The sequence below is a fragment of the Ambystoma mexicanum genome, chromosome 7q, assembly GCF_040938575.1.
Source record: "Ambystoma mexicanum isolate Mex_15411 chromosome 7q, UKY_AmexF1_1, whole genome shotgun sequence".
Taxonomy (NCBI): Eukaryota; Metazoa; Chordata; class Amphibia; order Caudata; family Ambystomatidae; genus Ambystoma; species Ambystoma mexicanum.
The window spans coordinates 808,262,374-808,282,692 of NC_090941.1; the positions used below are offsets into that span (position 1 = coordinate 808,262,374).

The 20,319-nt window shown below is 41.0% G+C and overlaps 1 protein-coding gene across 3 annotated transcripts in view; it reads left to right on the plus strand.

Moving 5' to 3' along the window:
• Window positions 1–20,319, plus strand: part of PGR (progesterone receptor) — an 877,082-nt gene that overhangs the window by 385,963 nt on the left and 470,800 nt on the right. For all 3 annotated transcript variants that reach the window (XM_069639098.1, XM_069639100.1, XM_069639101.1), the window contains exon 4: window positions 19,155–19,454. In XM_069639098.1, the coding sequence (XP_069495199.1) occupies window positions 19,155–19,454 (300 nt within the window). The remainder of the gene's footprint in view (window positions 1–19,154; window positions 19,455–20,319) is intronic.

A 20,319-nucleotide genomic window follows, 5' to 3' on the forward strand; every position in this document is an offset into this window, starting at 1 on the left:
TGGTGTTTTGCACTCATGTTTAACTATAAGGTAGTATGATGTGCATCCAGCATCCGTATGTGATGAAACTGACACTTACATCTACTTATTTCAAGACATGCTAGAGAGTGACCCAGAAGTCCTGTTATTTCACAAACTCCACAGTCATCTATTCTTTGTAGCATCTTGATTTGTCTTTGAAAATGAACATTTTTTTGCAAAACTAGCAAACATCTTTTTAAGACTTTATTAGAAAACGTATCAATATTGTACAACAAATTGCACGTCCATACCTCACAATGCTTCTTTGGTCTTATTCTAGACTGACCTATACTTTCTATTTCTGTATTATCACACATTACAGTTTCTTCTTTTTTAGAAATCACACAATTTCAGACTTCATAGCTACGTCCACTCTCATCAATACCTAGGGGAACATTCTTTCCTTGAATATAACTCTCCTCAGTAAAGAATCTTTCTGTATGAGAAGTGTGTTTCCACTCTCCACCAAACACTTCACAAAAGTTGTTGCTTATTAGTACATGAACTCTTTCTATATTTGTATAGAATGGTGTAGTCACATTACGTAATTTCTTAAGTTTATTCAAAAATAAAAATGAACAATTTTCTTTTCATATCAAAAGCTTTTTTTAATTATTACTTGTACTTTTTTTTGCAAAAAACACTTTACCACATTTCTAGATTCCAAAGATTTTTTCCTATGCATATCTTTATTCCTCTGTTTCAAATTAATAGCACATTTGCTACATTTTGTTTCTTTTTTTTTACTAGTTACTAACACATTTGATACATTTTTTCTTTTCTTACTTTCAACAAAAAACATTCTCGGTTCCATCAATTTGTTCAGTTGGCACATCTTCTATTTGAAATTTCAGAGTTTCAAAAGTATTATTGACAACATATATTGTTGTGTTATGTACAGTATTTGTATCTACAGATTTAACAACACTATTTTTTAAAATATTACATTCTACAACTTTACTTCCCTGCAGATGATCCTTTCTTATGGCACATTGCTTTATTAATGGGATCTTACAAAAAAGCTATATAAAAAATAATTGGGATGGTGAAGGTCGCTCATTGTGTTTATTTATATTTTTAATATATAATATAACTTTCACGCCCTGGCTGACCAGCAGAGACAGGGTTTAACGTCCCGCCAGCCCGGGCTTTGTACTCCCAAGAAAAGCGAGGGCCTCAGTCCAGGCTGCAGGGTTTAAAACCCTGAGTCCGCCTTCCAACCAAGGCGTGAAAGTTATACGCACCCCAGGGTTTGCCCGGGGTGCGAATAATTTTCCTTTTTAAAATTCCCGACAGGACATGTGCTCCACGCCAGCACATCTCCCGTTGGGAAATAAAAATGGGACTAAGTCCCTTTTTGGATGACGGCAGCCATTTTGTAACATCGTCTCCTTGGCCGCCATCATCCAAAATGGGACTCCCTTTTCAGATGACGGCGAGTGTGGAAAACCTGTTCCAAAATTGCCACCATGATTCGAAAAGGGACCAAGTACCTTTTCGATTTCGATGGCAGCGCCCAAGCAAGTGGAGCATCGGAGACCATAACTTAACGCTCCAGTCCCCAATGCTCCTCCTGCAGGTAAATTTGGCGTCGGGGAAGGGGAATTATGTTTTTCAAACATGGGGAGACAACAGGGAAAGCCTCCCTGTTGCCTCCCAACATTAAAAGGTTTTACCAGGCGTTAAGGACGTGACCCGTTAAGGGACTTCAGAGCTAATAACGGTACTGCAATGGGGGGCTCAAATGGGAAATTTCTTTTTCAATGGGGACCGTAAAGGTCGGAATAGACCGGTAAGTCCCCATTGAACGAGGGCGGACTCCGTATCGGTATTGGAGCTAGTCATGGCGCTAATATCGCCATGATTACCTCCAAACTCGGAATGAGGCCCCATAACTTGTTAATTTACATACATAAAGGTGTGGCAAGATAATCTATGTTGACATTAATGTAGCGACCTGCCATTCATTAATCTCTGGTGTGTTTTAATTCATGAGGAAGGTGATAAGATAGGACACCTGGAAGGTAAGGCACTGATACTGAGTTGCTCCACCCAGCTCCAGTTTTCACACCTTACAAACCTCAACTTAAAGACTGTAGGTGAACTCCATGCATACAGCATCGACTAGGCTGCTGTTCACATGACCAGAGCCTGCCACTCACTTACTCTTCCCACCACCTACTTAATCAGTCCTCCTTAAACATCCTCATCAAACGGCATGCAAACACACAGGCCTCACCTGTTTCTCTCTCTTCAGGCTTCAAGTGCATCCCTCACCCTTTCTATCTCCATTATGAAGGGTCTGCTGCATGTATACGGGTGCTCTAGTTAGTTTCTATTTGGCATCCGTATTCTCAGTGCGCCTAGAGAGAAACGGATAGCCTTGGTGCAGAGCTAATTGAAACGATATAGGAGATAAGCGGGCCAGTATTTTTGTCCATATGTCCTTTGTGCTACAAAATGGACAGCATTTATCAGCACTGTTCATGTCAGGCTTCTGACTGAGTGTTTATTTACACAGCAACTTGTTCCTCAGAGTGATCGCCACATTTGTTGAGGCAATCCACATCATTGCAATAACGGCATTGCTTCCATTGGCCGTTGGTAGGTCGCATGATTTGACTTGTAGATTTAATTTAAAATGTAACATATCAAATCTATGTTTTCTAGATAGATGCTGTCTTAGATAAAAAGGCATGATGTTAAAAGCTCTTATTTCATATTTGAGATGATAAAAAAGTGGATAGTTCAAAGCTCTATCTCAGTTCCTAATCCAGTCAAATTCAAAAAGGAGTTTTTATATTGATTGATGGAGCCATCGGAGCCAATGAATCTAAGTTATATCCTCTCATGATTGATGGAGCCATCGGAGCCAATGAATCTAAGTTATATCCTCTCATGATGGTCAAAGAGACATATACCCAGTCTCCCAGAACTTTGCAAGGACTTGCGAACAGTACTGTATGCAATTCAAACATTAAATAATTGGGGGAGGCTGCATAATAACTTTCAATAATTGCAGTCTCCTCCAATCAGCACGGGCCAGAGAGAGATCAGGCCCATCTTGTGTCAGAGAACTGCAATAGGGGTTCCCTTTGGGACTAAGAGCAGCCTCTTCAATAGCAATAATAAAAGCCTGTCCCATTGGTATGTTAAAAGCCCTGTATCAGCCCCATAAAGCAAATGTGGAATTGACTTTTGATGCCAATATTTCAAAACCAGAATAGCTGAGAATCGTCCATACTTTTGATGAAAGGCAGATCATTCAAAAGAATTGAATCTAATTTTATTTTTCATCTTGATTAAGTCTATTTGACCTGAACGTTTTTGAAAGATTTCGACTCGTAGGTATTAAAAGCTAGCAACCACTTCCACACGTGTGGGGGTAATAGGCCATTTCAAGTGCTGTATCCTTTTTTGTGTGTAATTTAACATAAGTAGGAGTTGTTCGCTGTCAGTGATCTTTGACGGCCGATTGGGGTTAAGTCAAATACATTTCGGAATGCGAGCCACGCCCGCAATGCATCACCGAGCTGCCAGACTTCAGGGCAGCCTGCCTCACACGGTCCGTGTTGAGGATAATGATGGTGCTTATGCACGAACTTCGCGCAACTGTTCGTCCTCGTAATCCGAGTAACGAGTAAGTATACTCTGCTTGTCATGCCACTCCTACTTCATGGTCTTCTACTATATCCAAAATTACATATACATATCATTGTAACGCATGAAAGTCATTCAATAGTGTGCAGTGTCTAGATAGCATTTGTCCGAGCAGAATGCCATTAGTTACAAGAATTTTCATTGACAACAAACGTTTATTAAACTTATCTTGGTCATTGTGGTCTACCGTTCCTTTACATGGTGGCCTCAGGGGAGGCTTGGACACCGCGTTCGAAGAGTACTAACCGCATGTGCCGTTCGTGCCATAAGAGAAACATTCCCGAGTGACAGCCGTCAGTACAGGGGATTTTCTCTCGCTGTGCTGCAACCTGACCTGTACAATGTGTAAAGTCTTGTATTTTTGTGTCATCAAAATAAGATACAAAATAAAACACCACATATATTTTAACAACGGTTGTTTCGATTTTTTAAATGAATCAAGTGTGTCTCCATTCAAGGATGCACGTCAGACATCTGTGCTCCGAATGGGTGAAGGTCAGGTCGCTGTGAAGCAGGGTGGTCACTATCTAAGCTAACATAATATATTCTCAATAATGCATGCACTAAATAACACTTGTTCAAAGTCTTTCAGTTGGTTATCTCTCTATAAAAGTCACACATATATCTATACTATCAATCAACATTGGATTATACAGGCCTTATGTTAAGGGTCTTAACCACTATAATACACTGAAGTGTGGGTCTGTGCTCACAAGAATCTCCAGTATGTGGCATTTGTTATTGATAGGCAACGATATACTGCAGTAGGGGTCTAATGTTAGTTGGGGATCTGCTAGGTGGGCATCATGGCGTGGTCAGTGGTCTGGCACATGAAGAGAATACCTTGCAAGGACACAGTGTCAGAATGGCAGTAAATTTCCTCTGGCGAGGGTGCGTGGGCAAAGACACGTTTGTGGAGATGAACGAGCTATGTGCTTAGTTCAGGCTGGTTCACATGCAGGACAGTGATCTCAGAGGAAGAGTGATGTGTTACATTTATTAGCTGTTGCAAATGCCTCTGGAATTTTCCAGTCAGAGTGGGAACGAGGGTGGGGGCCATGTGCTCTGCGCAGTGAGGTCTGATCACCAAGAGGGAGTGGAAAGGGGGTACAAAAATGGATGCCCCGTGTCCTGCTCAGTGGTCCCATCTACCCGAATGTCAACCAAAGTTAACATCACATAAGGGCAAAGGGCGAACCCACTACTAGAGGCACTTGGTCTGAGTTTCCACTGAGACGTGAAGGATGAGAGGGGCCTGATGGCCCCTCGCTCCCACACACTTGCCTGCATGCCCACCGGACCATCCATCCCACCCCCCTCTATCAAAGGCGTTTTGCACCCGGGGATGAGCGCTGGTATGAGGGGCTGTTACGGGCGCAAACGGCCAAGGTTCCAAACAGCATGTACACTTCAAAAGGTATCCCACGCCCAGGGGCCATCGCTCACATGGCCTCCTCAGACCCCGTGTCTCCAGGCAGGCCTCCCCTGAGGCAGGCCGCCCCCCCTGCAATCCACATAAGTGTGTCTCCATTCAGCAGTCTTCCTGTGCCTTATCTGCACGCCCCAGGCCCATCCATCCCACCCTGCTCTATCAAAGGCGGTTTGCACCCGGGGATGAGCGCTGGCATGGGGGGCTGTCACGGGCGCAAACGGCCAAGGTGCCAAACAGCATGTACACTTCAAAAGGTATCCCACGCCCAGGGGCCATCGCTCATATGGCCTCCTCAGACCCCGTGTCTCCAGGCAGGCCTCCCCTGAGGCAGGCCGCCCCCCTGCAATCCACATAAGTGGGTCCCCATTCAGCAGTCTTCCTGTGCCTTATATGCACGCCCCAGGCCCATTCATCCCACCCCCTCTATCAAAGGCGGTTTGCACCCGGGGATGAGCGCTGGCATGGGGGGCTGTCACGGGCGCAAACGGCCAAGGTGGTAAACAGCATGTACACTTCAAAAGGTATCCCACGCCCAGGGGCCATTGCTCACATGGCCTCCTCAGACCCTGTGTCTCCAGGCAGGCCTCCCCTGAGGCAGGCCGCCCCCCTGCAAACCACATAATACCACGACATACACACGTCATTCATTCACAAACACACCCCTGTTTCTAATACTTTATAAACCACTTGATATGTCTCATGAGAACATCTTTGTGCTTTGCAAGTCAACTCCTGAACCTTCTACCTGAGAAGCACTGAGATCTATGCTAATCTGCTCGTCGTCGTGCTATCTGTGACCGCTTCGAGCAAACTCGTCATTGTGCTACCTGTGGCCATCTACCTGTTCTCCTGCAACATACTGCTCGGCCTTCTGAATCCAGCTGTTTGTTGGTCAAGGTAAGGCCATGTATCCTAGTCATATTTCGGTCATTTTTACATTTCTATCTATTTGCGATTACAGTACCCAATAGAGCTGTGGTCATTGGTCTCATTGCTATTGACTTGAATTTCAATTGTTATGCTATCAATAGATCTATTTATTTTCATCTGTGTCAATTGTCATTGAATTGCATCCTTCGGGGGTCCAGTCTATAATGTAAGTATGTTTCCTTTTCGTGCAAGACAGAACATCCAAGGGACGAGTCACATGTTCAGAGTTTAGTCACATCATTTGAAAAAAGCAGGTTTATGGGAGATGTAGTGTGCGGTCACCCCAAGTGTGTGTTGTGTTTTCAATATTGTAATCCTTACTAATGCAAATACTATGTTTCAGGCAGTTGTTGAAGCGTCAACCCACGCACTTGATGCGGAGCCTGACATTCAAGTAATTCCAGGGGAAGAGGGACCATGCGGATACGAATCGGCGCAACAGCTTTCCGAAGTGCGCACCACATTTACAACATCCATAGATATTCTTCAGCAGCACTAGGTATGGATACTGACAGCTCCATCGAACGTGATCATATAACGTGATTCCATTTGCTATACTTTCTTCCCTATTAACGCAAGTACTGTGTTTCAGGGAGACGATGGAGCTTCCACTACCGTCACAAGATCCCATTTAGATGATGCAGATGTAAAGAAATCGAAGAAATAAGTCGATTAAATCTGAACATATTTAAATATTCCTTGATTCTTTTAGACAATGCAACATTTGTGGTTATCTCTTTATATGTACCTGTGCCGTCGACCCCAAGTGTGTGTTATGTTTACAATATTGAAAACCATACTAACGCAAGTACTGTGTTTCAGGGAGTTGCTGATGCCTCCTCTTCAATACAATCATTCGTGGCAGTCCTTGCAGAGCCAGAGGTATGGATATTGACAGCTCCATCGAACTAGGTCATCAGAGCTCGAATACTTGTCGTTTGATTGCTCCACACAATGTTTAAATCGTGTTTGGCAATTGAGATGTACCTGTGTGTTCGTCCTCACGTGTGTTTTATGCTAACAATATTTTGATACACTGTAATGAAAGTACTATGTTTCAGGGAGTCGATGGAGCCTCATTCCGTGCTGTCTATGCGGATACAGAAAATATAGTTGTTGCAGCGCAAGAGGAAGGGGGGACATGCGGATACGAATCGGAGCAATAGCGTGCAGATGTTGAAGGTCGAGCCAAAAAAGTTGCAAAGCAAAGAAACAAAAATAAGGTTGTTACAAACAGTTCATAACTTTAGAAATTTTTTTGTGCTGGGGACTATTTTATGTTTTTTTCCAGTCAATTGTACTATACTTTATCTTGTGTTTAAACTGAACATCCCTTTTCCAATCTATCCTCTAGTTAGTGGGTGTCTGATCTATACATACACAGACAGTGAAGCGAATGAGAGATGTTGCTTGCCAGACCATTTACACTATGGAGGAACTATTAATTCAGACGCGGTGTGTTGAGACTCGAGATGCTCATGTCCAATGGCCAGAACATGAAATGAATGTGTCCGGAGAATCCAGCAAAGTTGTATTGGACCATTGCTACAATGCAACCGCACCACCACAACAACATGATACTAGATGTATTGAAGATAGCTCTGAAGTAGTCGCAGATCAATTCACACAATCTACACCCGCCCAAAAATTGCCACCAAAAAAACTGTCAACATTTTTGTGTTCTCCCATCAATGTTGAAGTAGCAGATGTTGAAATGACAGAGAATGAACCAGCAGCAGCATTCACCGACGCATCAGAACCTGAGATCACCAATATTTTTTTCATTGCTGCTGATATGTCCTCAACGTCACAGGCCGAAACAACTTTGACGCCGGATGACAGTCTAATGAAAGAGGGCAAATGCATAGTATTCGACAGTTGTTTGATGAATATTATAAGTATGCTGAAATGTGGGCATTCCGTTAGAGGGAAAGTATGTGGGAAGCCATAGATTCATGTCACTCGTCAAAAAAAAGGCAGTAACGTCAAAATAAATGCCGCCTGTAGATTAAATCATACGTTCTCATGGTCTGCACAACCGATGCTGGGGAAACTGCCAGCAGGCAATCTACTGTGTGCAGCTGCATCACTTTTTAGTGGATCCAGTTTTAGAAAGTTAGAGTCTTTCTTTCAGTTTGTGGGACTCCATTTCATTTAAAAAACGCAGTACTACAAATACCAACATGATTATCTGTTTCCGGCCATAAGTGATGCTTGGAAAATTGAACAATTGTCTGTAGCAAGTACATTCGAAGGCAAACGATTCAGGCTAGCCGGCGATGGACAGTGTGACAGCCCTGGATTTTCTGCCAAGTACTGCACCTATCACTTTCAGGACATGGATAGTAAGAAAATTGTGAGTTCGGTGGTCGTGCAGGTAACACAATGTACATCCTCAGTGGCCATGGAGAAACTAGGATTTATAAAATCAGTGGAATATCTACAATTGAGGGGAATGCACATCAACCTCAAAGCCACGGACAGACACGTTTCAATTGCCAAGACAATGAGAGAGCAGTTCCCACATATTAAACATCAATTTGACGTATGGCATCTTACTAAATCAATCAATAACAAAATCTCGGCTGCAGGGAAAAAAAAGGTTTGGAAAGTATTTCAGAGTGGTCCCAGTCTATCAGCAACCATCTTTGGTGGAGCTCCAAAACTTGTCAAGGGTCAGTGGAAATACTACTTGAAAAATGGCGGTCACTGATGCACCACTGTACCAACGTGCACCACTGCTCAGAAAACCTACATTTCCACCAATGTGAACATGGCCCTTTGTCCCCGGTGGAGGCATGGAAGAAGAAGTGGTTGATTCCATCTTCACCGACACACAAAGCCATTGAGAATATTGTTTTCGATAAACTCTATCAAGAGATTTGAGGGGACTGACAGAATTCTGTCACACAGGAGGTTTGGAGGTGTTCCACAATATGTGCCTAAAGTACAGGCCAAAGCGCTTGCATTTCAGCATACAGGGCATGAGACCTAGGACTCTACTTGCCGTCTTGGCCCATAACGAGAATCCCGGCCGTGAACAATATAGGACTACGGTAATGTAAGGATGCCTCGGTACACTAAGGATTTTTCAAAAAGAAGTAAAATGATTTAAAATAAAGTTGGTTAAAAAAAAAAGAAGTAAGCAATGGGTGATTAAACCAGTCTATGAGGAAATGGAGTTCAACTTTGTCAAAAGCCTTATTGTTGCTGTATTAGAGAAGCACAGATATGGAATTTTGAACGTTTCTGTGCAGAGCACTGATCCATTGCCACCAAACATTGCCACTGTGCCATGTCCACCCAAGGGAGAGCTGGTTGTGAAGTACAAATCTCGGTTTAAATAATTGTAATACGATTGTCTTTTTGTAAATAAATGTTATTGTACAGTGTACATACAAAGTATGCTAACTCTAACCCCTACCTTCACCATCCTGGGTGGCGAACAACCTGGGTGTCATCTTTGAATTCTCTCTTTATTCACCTCATATTGCTGACCTTGTCTATATGTGTATGTATATATTTTTGTTGATGTAACTAATTTTCGCAATCTCATGTAAATGCTGCGCACTGTTAACCGAGGGGAGGCTTGCGTATTGCAAATAATAAAACAAACAAACAATAAATCCCACTTTCAACTCAACTCCTCGGGTACTTTATACTTTCCCTGACCTTCCCCCAAAAATTAAATGTCTCCATAGTTATGGTTCTTTGGGGCTGCAAAGCTCGCAGACAAGGAGGACAAAATTGGGGGCCTTAGAACGCGCCAAGCGAGCCGTTGCAGATGGGAGAGAAGCCACTTTGCATTTGCACATTGAGGCGCAGTACATAGATGGATTTGAAACTTCAAATTCTCACAGATGGCTTTACTACGGGATGTTGCAAAGAAAGAATATATGCTCATTTCTAGTGAAGGTCAGTGGCTTTGATTTTCAGCTCGCGGCCTGAAGAGGCCCACAACTCACACTGGCAGGATAAGGTTCTATTGTTTTTTGACCTTGAGAGACAGGGACCATGCTGAAAGAACTTCATTTGAAGGGGGGGTGCAATAACGTAAGAGACGATGAGGCAGAAACTTCTTAAACTAGACCGAGTTTCATGTTAGTTCAGTATACGAAAAATAATTGTCAAGAGCACAGTGGAATTTACGGACTGCATTACGCAGAGACACAATGGAAATTGCAAATATAATGTAAGTAACTCTTTAGACGCTTTTATACCGGAATGAAGAATTAATGAATGGATGCATGAATAAATGAATGAATGAAGAGCTAGGAAAACGTTTGTAGGATCGTCCTTGTAGCGGGCACATGGGCATGCAGGTCCATATTCCACACGCATGTAGACAAACAGTCGTTTCTCATTGTGTGCTAACCTCGATTTATTTCGTTACTTTTCGCATTGATTTTAGAGCCGAACATACTCCATTGCACTATCCTTGAAAGCAAATAGTTTCAGATCGGCCGTAATAAATAAAATGAATAATATTAATAAAGATCGGCTGGCGAGACTAATTATAATTTTTATGTTTTCAAAACAGGTATATCCTTCCCTACTGCTACTGCCACCAGTTTCAGACCCCGGCAGACGGCTTCTTCAACCGCCAGCTGCAGCTTCTTGTCAACAACTGCACCACTTTGACGATCTTATGGGACGATCGCCAAGGGCCCATATGCCCTTACGCGGTACTAGCGGCTAGAAGCAACATATCAACCTTTACGCTGGCCTAGTGCCTACTTGATGGAACAGCCTTGCGGTTCACCGTGCAACCAAAGTGCTTCTTTTAACAAAAACCAACACCCTGTGTACCATAAAGGAACAGCGCGTGACTCACGATAAACTTTTACAGATTTGCGGATAGAGATAAAAGAAAATAAATGGCATTCCGAGTTAATATGGCAATTGCTGAATATTCTATAAACATTTAATGTCAAATAAATGTACTTTACCAAATGTACCGTGTTGCTGTTTGATTTTAAAGTACAGTTTCATATTCTGAATTGTGGCGTGCTGTGTTGTGAGTTGATCTGTGCTGGTTTCCGGGTTCTGTGTGAAGTTGCGTAAAAGACGACTGGGCGCGTTTGCCTACACAGCACAGAAACGTCACAGAGAGAGGCAGGGAATATGAATGTTTTGATAATGTCAGGTTCAGTGGCGGGGGATATGATTTAGTGCCGCAAAAGCAGGTCAGCCAGGGCGATGCGGCAAGTGATAGGATTATCACAAAATGTCAGCTCCCTGATGCCTGTTTTCGCGTGTGTTTAATGGACGAAAACTCAGGTAAGGTCCATAGGAAATTTTTCTAAAATCAAGCGACTTAGGCTTAAAAACACATGGCCGACCCGTAGGGGCAATAAAACAATTTTACCGAACCATTCCCTTAAGAGTGCGCTTCTTTTCTGCAACCTCGTTATCCTACTTTTTTTTAGCAAATTACACTGAGTTTAACAAACAAAACAACCAAAAAATAACTTACAGCGAACATCAGTCATAGCTTCCAAATATTATATACAGTATCATATTATATCTACCGCTGTCCCATTTCCCTCCCCCTTCCCGAGCTTCCACCACCTCACCATCTTCCACCGCTTTATCTGGGGGGTGCCCTCCTCTCCGCAGCCTCTGAGGATCTGAGGAATCATTGTCTTCTAGGCTACTCAGGCCAGACTTAGACAGTGTGGCCACTAAGTGCCTCCAGGTCATCAATGCCACCACTTCTTCATCCCCCCTCTATTAACTGCTTAACTCCACACCACCGTTTCCGCATCCACCCATTTCTGAAGTTCGCGCCACCAAACTTCTGCCTTACCAGTTATGGTAAGTTAAGCAACCATAACTCACACCTTCACAATGCACTGCTCAGACTAACAACATGGGCATCAAGATAACTTTGGGAGTTGTTGGGGTCTACATGCTATATTAAATGTACTTAAGGTGTAGGATGTGAAGAGTGTTCTTTCCTCAGTAGCAGTCTTTGTCAATCTTCTTTTTTCCTGTAATTGTAAAAGAAAGTTAGCTGCTATATGTGGTAATGTTGAGATACTTTCAGTAAGAGAGGTTGTTATTTATTAAAGTAGGAGGAGTTGTTGGAGAAAAGAGTTCATAAAGTTGTGTTAAGGGTGGTGTAGTAAAGTATGTTAACTATGTTGTTAGAACAATTGGACTATAACTAGTGCTGTGTGGGACATAATAAGGAACAGGGTAATCATGGTGTGTAAAAAGATGCACATCTAGTTTTTTTTTTTTGCAGCACAGGGACATTTCTTATAGTGCTAATATGTAATGGTCTTAGTTGTGCAGCAAAGTTTGGCTTCATGCATAAATTGACTGTTTTTGCAGTAGGGCACATTTTGGTTCTGGTGCTTTTAATACAAGAAGTGCTGTGTTTTTGGTGCAATGTATTTTTTATGTGTTGCAGTGTTTTTAAAGAATAGGGAAACTGTGACCTAGTGGTAATGCAATGGCAGTTGCTATGGCAGATGAAACATTGTTAAAGGGACGTTATGGTTACAAGTAAAATCGAAAGCCCTGAGAAATTCACCAGCTATGGTAAACTAAGCAACCATAACTCGCGCCACCACCATGCACTGCTCAGGCAAACACCCTGGGCATCAAGATAACTTTGGGGTCTGCACTTCATAGATCCTATAGCCTGTGTAATGATCCACTCCAGTCTTTTTGAGTCATCAAAATCACTAACTCCCAGTTCTGTTGAAATTGAGTTGATTTAAATTATAGATCTTATGCTAGTGTGATTAAACTAATTTTAGACCCTCTCCAAATATAGTCCCACCCCACAATTCTAGGTAAGGAAACAGGCAGTTTTGGGAAACTCGCATTTATTTAAGGAAAATTAAAGTCAAATCTAAACAAAGGTGGTCTCCATCTTTATGTAGGGGAAGCCAACACAATATTCAATCACAGAACTGCTAATGCACAAACGAAATTGCCATGCATGCTTGAATCCAAACAACATGTACGAAATTTACCTGCCTGCTTAAATCCCACTATTATCAATACACACAGACGCTCCTTCTATGATTGTTTCTATCTATATATTAAACTCACAATAATAGTGGACATTCTAATTACACTTCTATCGCTTGTAGATATATATCACTCACAATGCTTAACTTCACAGTAGCATTTTAACATGAGGTATAAAATCACATATTCAAATGCATCAAAATATGATTTTTATTTTCCCCCAATGACACACACCATATACAGAATCAGAAATCTGTTCTAAAACATACAGGTTCTCAACTAAATGTGATGCACAGACTTGTCAACATGTGGAATCAATCTGCATTGTGCTCACAATAACTCAGTTCTCCGGATTTTATATTCAGGAAGTAATTCTCTCAATTATAAACTCTACACCCTTTCAGTTCCCTCTAACCAACGCTGGAGAGTGTTCAGGTTACTTCAAATGGATCTAAGCACACCTGCCCTCTCACTTCACAAAGGAATACTCCTGTGCATTTCAGAATAAGGGGGCTGCATGGGATTCAGACTTTTCAAATACTTTCTGTGAATAGAAACAATCCTTTGCAAGTGTCTATTTAATATCTATGCTCCCACCGGCATTAATTATTATTGTATTTCTGTCAGGCAATAGTTTCAAGACAACTTTATGATGTGAACCACTGACTATCCCAGTGGTAACACATGGATTCGGTTTTAATTTTGCTGAATTTTACAAAAACAAAACTGCTTTCAAGTTGCTCAAAATTCTGTCAGTTTTACATTTCACTCTCAACACAAAAATACAACAGGATTTATAGAAAAGAAATGTTCAATTCATACTTAACTACAATGGAAAAACACAGGTCATTTTTATCTTACACTGTGCCTTTGTCTTTTTAAAGTCAGCATCCCCTTTTTTGCTCAAAGGCCACCCTTGCTCTAGGATAGATACACTGACAGGACTATGGAGCAATCTGGACTTACATTTGAACTTAATTACTTACATTCAAATGCTGCTTTCTATTTTTGGAAATCCGACTGGACCCTCTCACTTTGGGAATCCACAGTCTGCAAGGTCTACAAACTGTTCTCTGGACAGGTTCTAATATGGACTGCTCACCTTTAGAATGTAGCCCTTCTTTTGCTACCACTCTAGCCATCTCCCTTGATTCATATTAATAGTAATATTAATAATTATTATTATCTCCTCTATGTGCAGTTTCATTTTTAATAAAAAAAACCCTCTCCTTATCTGGTGACCTAACAGGAAGGGTGGGGAGGATGTACTAGTCTTGTGATTGAAAGGGTGGGGCTAGTCACTACTAGACTTATGACTTGGAAAAGGGGAGGTCGAAAATCACTCCAAATCTTATGGGTGGGAATATGTTTTTGTCCCCATAAAATTGGAAGTGAATGTGATCAATTAATGAAACAAACACCATTAGACTAAGGGTATGATTCACGTTTTCCTATGGGATTGCACCATTACAAAATGCTTCTGTGAATCAGGCCCTAGATGTTTTGCCCTGCATCCTGAGATACATTAATCAAGTCTGTAAAGCATGTATTTTATTCTTTCATAAGTTTCATAATATTATAATGATATATCATATTTAGAATTGTAAACAAAGTTTATATTTCCTAAACAAATATTTGTTTACCTACCAAATCAATTGGTTAAGTTTCTGAGGATCTCTGACTATAAGGTTATGGATTTTGTATCTATTATATTTTTCAGGCTAAATGGGAAACATTAAGCTTTTGACTTGAATGTGTTAAAACAATATACCATTTCCAAACACCAGATGTTCCCATCGTTACATTACAAACAAGCTATTTTTCACAATACTGATGAATACAAGCTCAATCCTGCAATTTTCACTTGAACAAAAACATCCTTGAAAACTGATTTAAACAAGATTAAGCATGTGATTCTTATTGTGGGCAGAACAACAACTTTTGATTTGAAGTCTTATGATACACATTTCTGGGGTTAGGACTAACTGCTCCAAGTTGAATCTAGATCTACATGTACAGTCAGGCACCATTTTAAGCTGAATGGAATACATTGTTAGATAATTCAATAGATGTATGGTGCAGTTCTTTCCAGCATGTATAATTGAATCTATTTTCTTTTCATATTATTTCAAATGATTAAAATGCATTGTAGAATACAACTCACTTTTTAGTTTAATATCACATATATATGGGTACACAACATCTAGGAAGACAACATGGAAGAAAATGCAGGGAATATTTATTTATGTTTCAGAGCTTCAAAATAAATGTTCTGTCACCCGACAGAGTTCTTTTGCTGGTAATCATACTCCAAATGCTTGGGCCCTAGAATTTTTGATGTGACAATATCCCTGCTCACCAAGTTCTGCATGTCCTGTTTTCCTTGGCATCGACAGCCCAGTCTCTGGACATAATGTACTTAAAGTTCCATGAAATGGTAATAGTTTGTGGTGCTTTCTTTTACTTGTTGAAGGATGACTCTCAGGTGCACAATTAGTTACCCAAATCTTGCAGCTGCACCCTGTTGTTATAGTAGCGAGTAAGAGGTGAATACCTTGCATAAAACATAATCTTTTGAGCAACGCTGCATTATCTTTATAATGAAGCAGTCTCCACGTGTTCAGTTTACTTTGCGAAAATAGTTTTTGATTCCATTCATCTTTACACTCTGCATTGGATTATTGTGGGATTCCTGTGGGTTTCTGCAATGACTATTGTGGCCAAAGTCTGCTTGCAGGGAACAGCCACTGGACGTATACAGATCAGTATCAAACATTTCTTTTGAATGCCAGCTTTGTGCACTCTAAAGATGACCTCAAATTTTATGCAAAATTGGCCTTCATCACTATGACCAAGAGTCATGGAGTGTACTGGCCTGCAGTTATTAACTATGTGATTAATTTAAAATGTAAAGTAATGAATGGACTGCAACAGTCTCTTATCGATTACAGAACATAACAAATTATTACCAGAGTTGCAAGAACTAGCCCATGTGACGAAGTATTTGTACGTAATAGTACCTATGTATAAGTGAGAGAAAGCAGCCTTTGAATTAGCTCATAATACAATCACTCTATTCAGTATATTTGATGAGATATGTCTTGGACCAAGTTGTCTTAATTAGCTCACCCATACAAATGCATACTTCTGCCAATTACTATTGTAGATATTGTTTTCTCTTACTCATTCTGTCTCTGGTGCTTCTTTCGTAACTGTTGAAAGGACTCTCCTCACCTTTGCATCAAGCTTATGTTACCATTAATAGTTCGCAGCATAGAGGTGAAATATGTGGATCCTAAAAACAGAAATTAAGGCGATGCCGTGCAAGATGAAATTCAGAATATATGGTCCATTAATAGCATTAATGTAATGATCCATGTGATTAATTATCAGAACATTACACATGTGTAATCAGTAATACATTTGGATAGTTAGCAGTAGATGTATGACAAGGCCTGGGTGAAAGTAATAGGACAACATTAGGGTTGGAGCAACAAAATGATTTAGGAATTGTGCAAGAAAGCAGTAATGATTGTAACTCTCAAAGTTAACAGTATTTTATTTCTGCATGAGCTGTGGATGTAAATGAGCCATATATAGCGGAAAACTGCAGCCCTGATGGCAGATGATGCAGAAGCTGCAGCTATGTCAGGCTAGGTGGTGCAGAGACAAAGCTGATAGGTTGGCACGTTTACATAAGCCCCTAAAGCAGTGCATCAGTTACATCAGGCTATGTCCAGGGCTCAGGTATGCCCAGGTTCCCAGCTCAGTGTCAACAGTGAAGGCGGGCTGTATCACCGGAAAACTGCAGTGAGATTCACGTGGGCACTATGTGCCACATCAGTATGTATTATGTTAGATGGAAAGATCTGCCGAGATACGCTCGAGGCGGTGGTCTGCATCATGTACGTAGGGTGAGATGAACAGTGCGGGGCTTGAGTATTGTGCGCACTGAGGCCTATGGGTGTGCTGCGCTCTATAAGAAATTAAATAATAATAATAATATTGATAATAAAGCTAGACCCTCCAGGGCCCGAGGAATTGACACAAGGAAATCCATTGTCAATGTATCATACTGACTTTTCTGTATAAGGCTGATTGTGTAAAACCATATAAAACTCCTAAAGTGTCTGTGTTTGGGGCCACATTTTTGAGACAACAATACTATTCAAGTTTACCTGTCAGTTTCAGGAAATAAACCATGTCCCTACCTACTTTTTCTGCCCGATTTCCCTTGGTGATGGGCTGCAGGAATTTTCTCCCCTATGCCCCCCTGAAAGAAAGATGTAACAATTCAAATTGCTCCTGAAATGTCTGTAACAAAGCTAAAGTAGGAGTGAAAGAGTATAAAGATATCACAAATCTAGATGGAATTAAAAAGAAAACTATGAAATAACAGGTACTTCTATTTGTGTGCCTTGCCATTTTGGTCTGTCATATCATATATATTTACTGAAAAAACTTTAGTTAGGGACAGTTAAGGTTATCAGATTTAATTAAACAAAACCCTAGAAATCCAGCGAATGTGGGAAGTGATGATCATCTCAACTCGGCGTCCCCCTGTTGATGACCCAAAACCCTGGAAATCCAGCGGTTGTGGGAAGTAATGATCATCTTAACTTGGGGTCCCCCTGTTGATGACCCCTAGAATCTAATGATGTGTTCCTACAAATCTCAGCAGTGAGCAGTCAACCTAATGAGCTATTTTGCTGGCCTCTAACTTTGTTTGTCATTGTGAATCACATCTGTTATGCATGTGTTCATGGGGTTTGCAACAGGGCGGATGCCGAGTTAAGATGATCATCACTTCCAACATCTGCTAAATTTGAAGGATTTTGTTGCGTTAACTCTGGTCACCTTAGGTGTTTTCAGTGAATTTCAAAGGTTTTTTATAACAGCAACGGCCGATCTACAGGTTTCCTTAGGGCCCACTAGCCATTGCCACTGTACATTTTACACATATAGGTTTCCTTGGGGGCCACTAACCATTGCCTTTGACCATGGACAGTAGTCATGGCCTTTGGCTGTCGCCACTGGCCATGTTGCACCGATAGGTTTGTTTAGGGCCCACTCGCCCATGTTACAACAATAGGTTTCAGTTTACATGTTGTACCTCTAAAATTTCTTTTTTTAAATATTATTTTCCCATTCACATTGTACCTGTAAAATGTCCCTTTTAAAAAAAACCTTTTCTGATGCTCATATGCCAAAAAACTACCCACAACCACAGTTACCCACGGGTATAACCAAGGTTATCTGAAAACACTAGAAAAATGCAAAACTCTTTGCTACCTGCACAGACACTCACAAAGTGTGCCACTCCTTTTGCCATGGTCCCCCCTCTCCACTCAGGTGCTTTTTTACCTCCCTTTCTCTCTGCTGTTACCCCCTATCACTCATCGTTTGATGTGACGCACATTCATTCCTGCTCCCGTCTGCCGTTGTAAGTTGCGGTTATAACCGTGGTTATCCCAGTATAACACTGGTTATGCGATAATGTTCAACCTGTAACTCTGTCTCCTGATCACACCCAATCCCCCACCTCTAGCCAGATGCTATTTAATCCTTTTTCCCTCTCCAAATTACTTTTTTCCACTTTTCGTTTTTGCCTAACCATTACGGAATACTGTTAGGTCTGTGTGTCGGTATGTGAGTCCATTGAAATTAGTCCTTGGTCAGGTGTTGTTGAAAGAGCCATGTTTGAGAGATTTGCAAAACTGGAGAATTGTGGAGGCATTCTGAGCCGACATGACACCAGGATCGATTTACAGATGGTGGGAGCATGACAAGAGAAGAATTATTTGCGTGTCCTCTCTTTTTGGATGAGTTATGATTCTAGCCGGTTGCTCGATTTGCTGCGCGAGGAGCAAGTGCCACCAGATATTTAGAGCTTAGCCACCTGGTACACCGATGTTCCTGTCGTGATTGCCTTCTAGGTGATAATTCTTTAATGCACTGGCACAGTAGAACTTGGCTGTAGATCTAACAAAGAACAGTACATTTAATTCAATGTAAGAGTTATATTCAATAAAATGCTTTTCTGTAAACACAGGTCATTTGTGCATTCCATGTGTTTGAATTGTGATTGGCAACAAATCACACTAAGCTAATTTTCTTCTGACAGGTCGAAAATTCAAAAAATTCAAAACCATAAGAAGAATGGAAACCATTGCATATGGACAGTCGTTGGTCACTCCAGTTGAAAACCAACAACCTATAATACCATGGATGTCGACAAGCTCTACCCAAGAATTGCAGTTTATTCCACAGTTGCTAAACATTCTACAGAGCATTGAACCAGAGGTTGTCTATGCAGGTTATGATAATACACAGTCTGAAACTCCAAGTGCTTTGTTGACTAGTCTGAACCGACTTTGCGAGAGGCAGCTCCTCTGTGTTGTCAAATGGTCAAAATCCCTGCCAGGTAATTTATTTTCTTGTCTTCTAATTCTATTTTAAATATGCGTTCGGGCATGGATAGCCTTGAGTAGATCGTCCTCTTGCATGATATTTTAGCACACCCCTCCTACCTGTGTTAAATGTTAGTCAAGCAGTTTGTTCAGGAAAGTGCTTTCGGGGTCAGACAATGCATAAATAATTTAGTATGTTGGCATATCCCGGGGGCATATATAGTTCTTGTGACACATACATGATTTCAAATTTTTCATTTCTTTGTTCTGGTTGATGAACACAAATTATGTTTATATTGAGGGATGATGAGATGTAATTTTGTACATGAACCAAAATGGTATTTTAAATTCTGTCCATTGTATGGTTTTCTAATAGCTGATGTCTAATAACAATCTCACAAATGGTACATACATGTTGTTTGAAGGCGGTAAAGCAGTCCTTAGTTTTTGAACTGCAATACAAATAAAAACACAGGAAATGGGATCATCATATGTGGAATGGTAGTCTATGCCGTCTGTACCCTCTTTCTGCACTACACAGCCCTCAGGTGGCCTCTTTTCCTGAGTAAAGTCTGATAAAATAAGGGATTGAGCCAATTTCCCCAACAGGAATACCGCTGCTGGAGCAGATTGGCATGCCATGCAGCAATGTAAAATTGTAACCGATGGATTGAACTGATATACACAATGTGGGTTAAATAAAACAGAATACCACTCTTATGCATCATGGGATCTGCATCACTACTCATAAACTGTAGAAAGTCTCTGCTCATGAGCAGAATCCTGGAATACATCTTTACTAGATGTGTCTCTGAAATCTAGACAAACACAAACGAGATAAATGTTTTCTTTAAAAATATTATTTTACATTAACTTGGG